This window comes from Triticum urartu, chromosome 2 (genome assembly GCF_003073215.2).
Source record: "Triticum urartu cultivar G1812 chromosome 2, Tu2.1, whole genome shotgun sequence".
In the NCBI taxonomy this organism is placed as follows: domain Eukaryota; kingdom Viridiplantae; phylum Streptophyta; class Magnoliopsida; order Poales; family Poaceae; genus Triticum; species Triticum urartu.
The window spans coordinates 615,272,040-615,279,801 of record NC_053023.1 but is presented as its reverse complement, the minus strand read 5'-3'; the positions used below and the strand labels follow the sequence as shown (position 1 = coordinate 615,279,801).

General features: G+C 44.5%; 1 protein-coding gene across 1 annotated transcript; it reads right to left on the bottom strand.

Annotated features, from left to right (window-relative positions):
- Nucleotides 1–2,432: 2,432 nt before the first annotated feature.
- On the bottom strand, nucleotides 2,433–4,001 carry LOC125539204 (NAD(P)H-quinone oxidoreductase subunit M, chloroplastic-like). The gene is made up of 2 exons (XM_048702575.1): nucleotides 3,450–4,001; nucleotides 2,433–2,857 (listed from the first exon to the last, which is right to left on the bottom strand). Exons 1-2 carry the CDS (start codon nucleotides 3,909–3,911, stop codon nucleotides 2,681–2,683), a joined length of 639 nt encoding a protein of 212 aa, XP_048558532.1. The 5' UTR covers nucleotides 3,912–4,001; the 3' UTR covers nucleotides 2,433–2,680.
- Between the last annotated feature and the right edge of the window lie 3,761 nt (nucleotides 4,002–7,762).

Below are 7,762 nucleotides of genomic sequence, written 5' to 3'. Positions count from 1 at the left end.
ACGTCCTCTACTTTGTTGTTGCAAGTTTTACGTGGCTACTACGGGCTTAGCAAGAACCGTTCTTACCTACACATCAAAAACCACAATGCGGTATGGTGATTACTTTTTGATCTTCAGAAAGAACCCTGTTCATTGAATCTAATTCAACTAAAATTGGAGAAATAGACACCCACTAGCCACCTGTGTGTGAAGCACGTCGGTAGAACCAGTCTCGCGTAAGCGTACGCGTAATGTCGGTCTGAGACGCTTCATCCAACAATACCGCTGAATCAAGAATCAACTAGTGACGGCAAGCAATATGTATATACCCACGCCCACAACTCCTTTGTGTTCTACTCGTGCATATAACATCTACGCATAGACCTGGCTCGGATGCCACTGTTGGGGAATGCGGTAATTTTAAAAAAAAATCCTACGCACACGCAAGATCCATCTAGGTGATGTATAGCAACAAGAGGGGAAGAGTATGTCTACGTACCCTCGTAGACCGAAAACGGAAGCGTTATGACAACGCGGTTGATGTAGTCATACATCTTCACGATCCGACCGATCTCAGCACCAAACGTGCGGCACCTCCGTGTTCAACACAAGTTCAGCTCGATGACGTCCCTCGTACTCTTGATCCAGTTGAGGCCGAGGGAGAGTTTTGTCAGCACGACAGCGTGATGACGGTGATGATGAAGTTACCGGTGCAGGGCTTCGCCTAAGCACTACGACGATATGACCGAGGTGGAATATGGTGGAGGGGGGCACCGCACACGGCAAAGACAACTGTCAACTTGTGTGTTCTAGGGTGCCCCTACCCCCGTATATAAAGGAGCAAGGGGGAGGCCGGCCGGCCCTATAGGGGCGCGCCCCAAGTAGGATTCCTACTAGGAATAGGAATCCTATTCCTAGTAGGTTTTCAACAAGGAAGAGAGGAGGAAGGAAGGAGAGGGAGAGGGGGAGAAGGAAAGGCGGGCGCCGCCCCCTCCCCCTTCCCTAGTCCAATTCGGACCCAACGGGGAGGGGGCGCGCGGCCTGCCCTAGCCGCCCCCCTCTCTCTCCACTAAGGCCCATGAGGCCCATTAGTTCCCCCGGGGGGTTCCGGTAACCCTTCGGCACTCTGGTTTTATCTGAAACTTCTCTGGAACATTTTTGGTGTCCGAATATAGTCGTCCAATATATCAATCTTTATGTCTCGACCATTTCGAGACTCCTCGTCATGTCCGTGATCACATCCGGGACTCCGAACTACCTTCGGTACATCAAAACACATAAACTCATAATACCGATCGTCATCGAACGTTAAGCGTGCGGACCCTACGGGTTCGAGAACTATGTAGACATGACCGAGACACTTCTTTGGTCAATAACCAATAGCGGAACCTGGATGCTTATATTGGCTCCTACATATTCTACGAAGATCTTTATCGGTCAAAGCGCATAACAACATACGTTGTTCCCTTTGTCATTGCTATGTTACTTGCCCGAGATTCGATCGTCGGTATCTCAATACCTAGTTCAATCTCGTTACCGGCAAGTCTCTTTACTCGTTCCGTAATCCAACATCCCGCAACTAACTCATTAGTTACATTGCTTGCAAGGCTTATAGTGATGTGCATTACCGAGAGGGCCCAGAGATACCTCTCCGACAATCGGAGTGACAAATCCTAATCTTGATCTATGCCAACTCAACAAACACCATCGGAGACACCTGTAGAGCATCTTTATAGTCACCCAGTTACGTTGTGACGTTTGATAGCACACTAGGTGCTCCTCCGGTATTCGGGAGTTGCATAATCTCATAGTCATAGGAACATGTATAAGTCATGAAGAAAGCAATAGCAATAAACTAAACGATCATAGTGCTAAGCTAACGGATGGGTCAAGTCAATCACATCATTATCTAATGATGTGACCCCGTTAATCAAATGACAACTCATGTCTATGGTTAGGAAACTTAACCATCTTTGATTAACAAGCTAATCAAGTAGAGACATACTAGTGACATCCAGTTTGTCTATGTATTCACACATGTACTAAGTTTCTGGTTAATACAATTCTAGCATGAATAAAAAACATTTATCATGATATAAGGAAATATAAATAACAACTTTATTATTGCCTTTAGGGCATATTTCTTCAGTTTGAGGTTTGTCGGAAAATTGAGCAACTCTGTAACAATAATTGTTACATATGTTTAAATAGCTAAAAACCTGGCAGGTCCCTTTATAAAGAAACTATCACGAAATGTGATAGATACTGCATCGAGGAGATGAGTATGAGACATATGTGTTACACCATAGTACTAACCCAACCATTTTATCGAAGATATTGTGAATTAGGACCTGGGAAGAACAAGCCGTCGGTTAATATAAGAGAGTAACCTATAACCCTCTCTAGGCGAAGATGCAAAACATTCAGAACTATAAGAGAACTGTAAGGCAGGATGACAAGAATGCCTTAATTTCTTTCTATTGACTATGTAGCAAAGAAGTTGTCGTACAGAGCATTCTTGAAAGAACACACTTATATAAGCCTTGATTTTTATACGGTGTTCTCTAGTAAGCTCACAAAGAGACCAGAGAGTACGGCAATGCATTGTTTTGTATATATGTGTTGGAATGGTCTTGTAAATGCTACTCTCTTATGGAAGAGCGAGTGTGTACAACTCGTCAGCTCGCCGAGTTGTATACATCTATTTTACATCTGGTATCTGGCTGCTGTTGAATTTGACGCGGGGTTTGCCCATGCTGAAGTTGAGCACTCTGGACCTCATGTTGTACTTGATCTCCCCGTCATAGAGCAGCTTGCGGATGTAGTGCTCAAGATCTGAGCCGATGAGACGAAGCGTGTACTCTGACAGTGGAGCTCCCTGCAGTGTAACAGCAGCAGAATTGTACCCAGGTCAGCCCGACACTCCCATCAACGCGGCATGACTATGCATAGCCAGCACTTCTCGCTACGATGCTAGAGAATTCTGCTGTATGAAGCTGGTTTCTAAATTTTTGGTAAATGTAGCAGAATCAGATGGACATGAAAACGTTCGGTTTTGCCACGTGGCTAGTACTCACTACTCCCTTCATTCCTAAATATAATGCGTATTAGTTTTCTAGGGAAATTTCTTATTGTAGTGCGTAATTTGAGCTCAATCCAATTATGGACGAAATTAGCCCTCCACCAACCCATCAAACGCAGAGCCTCCCTCCCTTGTTTATTTGTTTTGGTATACATCAGATGGGACAGACCCAGATGACTGGAGGGTGCCGTAGTTTCTCTCTAATTTTCTATTCTACTGGCATGAAACCTCGAACAGAATGATTAGGGCTTTCTCGTCCAAAACTTATCGCCAACACATGCATTGGTATGTGAGCTGTTATCTATGCGCATTACATTTAGGAATGGAGGGAGTATGATTTCTCAGGGGAGCAGACGAGCAGTGTGCACGAATGGGATGGCCAGTTTACCTCGTAGTGGTCGACGAGGTTCTGGAACTCGTTGTAGACCATCTGGCATGTCTCGTCGGTCCAGACGAACTCCTCGGTGGGGTCGAGCATGAGCGTGAGCTTGTCCGTCTGCGTCTGGTCGAACGCGTTGGTCTCCGGGTCGATGTACGCGGCGTAGATGCGCACGTGCCGCGTCGTGCAGCTCAGCCACTGGCTGCCGTACTCCCGCCCCATGTTCTTGCTCTCCGCCCGCGGCTGCCGCGGGAGCGACTGCGCGGGGCCCTTCGCCGCCGCCGCCGCCGTCGCCTGCTCCTCCTGCAGCGGGGGCACGGTCGCCGCGGGCTCCTCCTCTTTCACCTCCTGCTGGGCTCGCACCGGGGGGAACCGGACGCTACGTGGCGCAGTTTTGGCGCCTGGGCACCGGCTCTGGAGCGCGAACTTTGCCGCCGGGGAGAGGAACGACGAGGCCGCCGCGGTCGCCATGCTCTGGTGGCCTCCGTTTTTTGCTTGGCTGGGTAGTGATCTTCTGGTTCGCGATGGCTGGCTGTGTATTTGCCGCTGCTGTGTGCGCGGGAGCCACACGAAGGTCGCTGTGCCTCCGTGTGACTAGTGTGGATAAGGGTTATTTTCGCCACTCGCTGCTCGCCAGAGCTCTTTTTAGCCTAGCTGCCTGCCAGAGCCATACGTCGCCTACTGCGACCTGTTACAAAGCATCGCCTCAAGGAGTCTCCTTAGTGGGCCAGCACAGTCGTACGGTTTCACTTTCTTTCTTTGGTTTGTTTCGTTGTTTTTTCTGTGTTTATCACTAGTTTCTCTGTTTTTTTAGTTCATTTTAAAATTTCTTTTCCTTCTTATTTTTTTCAACACATGTAGTTTTTCCAGTACACATTGCCCCATTTTTCATACACGTGTGGAACATTTATTTGATACACATTGAAATTTCTCAAATACATAATGTACATTTTTAAGCACATTTTTTAAGCACATGTTTGGAACATTTTTCTTGAATATGTGTTAAATATTTTTCAAATACATGTAGATATTTTTTAATGACACGATTTTTTTTCAACAACACGAATATTGTTTTTACATTGTATAAACATTTTTCCAAACTATCACAAACATATTTTTGAATGCATTATTTTTTTTAAATGTCAGTTTTTAATGACACAAAACATTATTTTTAAACTATGCGAACATACTTTTTACATTGTATAAAGAGTTCCCAACAATGCGTGAATATTTAAAAAATGACACGTACATTTTTTTAATGCTATCAACATTTTTAAAAGTTATGCAAACACCATTTTATACATTTTGTGTTTAAATAAATTAATTCTTTAAACATATATTATAGTTTCATAAAAAATTGAAATGTAAACAGAAATAAAAAAGGATAAGAAAAGAAATAACGAACCTAACACTACTTGGATTGGCCCATCGTACGCTAGCTTGAGGCGATGCTATGCTCCAGATCGCTGAAAGTGATATATAGGAGTGCCCCGCGCTGCTGGCCGAAAAGCAAATTGCTTCCAGGGCTGCCTTAGGGAGAGCAACTAACCAAACGGTTACACATTTGGGGGTTTCCCGTAAGGGTCAGTTGTTTTTTGGCCTGGGTGCGCGTCAAGTGATGTGTCCAGCCGCCGTAACATGTCGCATGCTGGGCGTTTTCTTTGAATTTATGTTTTTTATTTTTCTGCAGGCATTTTTCTGGTTTTAGATGGGTTTTTCCAAGATTTTTTGGCTTTTTGGCTTTCCCTAGGATTTGAAGATTTTTTGTTTTGCAAAGCACAACTGTGTTTCTTGGAAAAAAACTGAGCTCGAGAAGCGCAGGTATACTTGGTGTGGAGGCATAGATTTGCTTCCGTGGAAAGAACAATTGTGCTTGTTGAAAAAAAAATGTCCCACAAGAAGCATAGAAAAAAATGTGCTTTCATGAGAAGGATTGCTTCCGCGAGAAGCAGAATTCGGAAGAAAAAATTGCTTTCTTGAGAAGCACATTTTTTGTTTCTCGTGAAAGAGAAGATTTGCTTTCGCGAGAAGCACACTCAAAAAGGGAAAAGCACAACATGTGCTTCTCTGAAAAAAAAGGAAAAAACACAACCAGTGGTTTTAAAAAAGTGAAAAATCACAACCATGCTTTCAGAAAAAAATCATTTATTTGGTATTCATTTTTTGCACGAACCATTTTTTTTGTTTCTGATTTTGTAATGAAAAATAAAAAGTTCATCGAAACATATTAACATGAAATCTAGATCTTCGACACGAGAAATCCAATGGTTCGGTATTTAGACGCACTGTTCAAGAGATAAAATATTTTTGATAAACAAATTTACAAAAAAAAAGAGAAAACTATCCAGTTGCAACAAGTGGCGCGCATGCATTGTGCCGCTTGTCAATGCCTGGAAGGTGAGGAGTAGGGGGCTGCAAACATGTCGAGTACGAGCGAATTGGAGTGGGCTCAACTCAACTTATGCTACAATCCAAGCGAGCTCAACTGAGGGAAGCTCAAGATAGAGCGGTAGAAAATGATTGGTGCTCAGCTTGTACTTATCTTAAATTGATCTCGAGCTAAATAATATTATTATTTTAGGGTATTTAACATTTGTGTCCCTAACTCGACCCACTACTCAGATTTGCTCCTAATTTTAAAGGATGCTTAAATTTACCACTATGTTGTTAGGTGGCCTTGCAAAAATGCCCTTCCGAACTGTTTTCGTCCGGTTCAAAGGCCGTTGACTGTTTTCAGAGCGTTAGCTGGACATTATGCCCCTGTCTCTATGTGTTACATACACGTCGGACCCACTTGAAAAAATAAAAGGAAAAGACTATTTCTCTCACCCCTCTGTTTGTATCACTTACATGTGGGCCAACCAAAAAAATAAAATGAAAAGTCTATTCTCTCTCCCTCCTCTGTCTCTCTCGCCTCCAGCGTGCACAGAATCGACGGCAGCATGCGTCGGTTGCCCGTAGCAGGCTCGCCGGCATGGCAGCTCTGCGCTCACCATCGCTCCCTTGCGCTTGATTCGCGCTAGTTGGGCACACAGGCGGCCACCAGATCCAGTTCCCGGCAGAGTCAAGCGGCGGACGGCGATGGTTGTCACGGGAGCTCACCGAGGACCTCCTAAGCACAAAATTGACGAGCGCGAAGGAAGAGGGAGCTCGAGGAGGGGCTCTCAGTGCCAGGATTTGGAGAGGGTGTGCCGGAAGCGATGACATCAACCTCGGAAGGCCAGCGGCGCTCATCACCGGAGATGAGGAAGGGGAGGGAGAAGCACCAAATTGGCTGAGGGGAAATGTGTGAGAGCTCGATTGGATGCTAGTGGCCTCTATTTGCTGAGCCCTCGTGCCCTCTGACCCTCTCGCGCCGAGCGCCGCCTGTCGCCGCCTCTCGAGCTCACTGCTACCGGTCGTCCGGACCACCCCACGCCCTCCGTCCACCTTAGTCCACTTCTGCTACCTGCCGGGAACCTCGCACAGCTGCTCTGCAACCCCTAGCCAATCCAGCTCCATACCGTACATCGCCGCCGGCCTTCACGCACACGCCGGTGTTTAGTAGCCGTGGTTAAGACCTATAGCCTAACATATATACACTGTTAAGTGTGCCACTCACTCGTGGGCCTTCTACTAATAAAACAATTAAACCTATTAAGAGATAATGACATGTGCCCCGTGCTGACTGGTCTAACTTTGACTTAATTTTTCCATTTATTTTTTAGAGCGGGCCCCACATGTAGGTGATACAAACAAAGGTGTGAGAGAAATAATTTTTTTCTTTTATTTTTAAAAGTGGGTCCCATGTGTAAGTGAGACAAGGGCAAAAATGTTCAGCTAGCACTCAGAAAACGGTCAAAGCACTTTGATCGGACAGAAACTACACGGAAGGGCATTTCTGTAAGGCCACCTAACGGCAGAGGTGCAAATTTGAGCATGCTTCGAAATTAAGGAGAAATCTGAGTAATGGGTTTGAATTAGGGACACAAATGTAAAATACTCTATTTTTTTAATCATCCAAGACAATTTTTCAACAAGTCATAACAAAACATAAGAAACCACTATAAATATTATTCCAATCAAAATAATTATAATATAAAAAATAAGATGGTTTGACCTATTCTCTCTCCACTGAAGACTAGTATTTAATAGCAAGACTTCATGGATGAACTAGTATCAAGAGAAGAAAATTAATGTGTTGCTCAAACTTTAGCCAAAATAAACAAGATATTTAATTTAACACACGGCTGGCCATGTACCATGCCGGGACCTAAATTTTCTCCATGCTTAATCAAGTTTCCATATTTGATACTACATAAAAAAATCATATACAACATAAA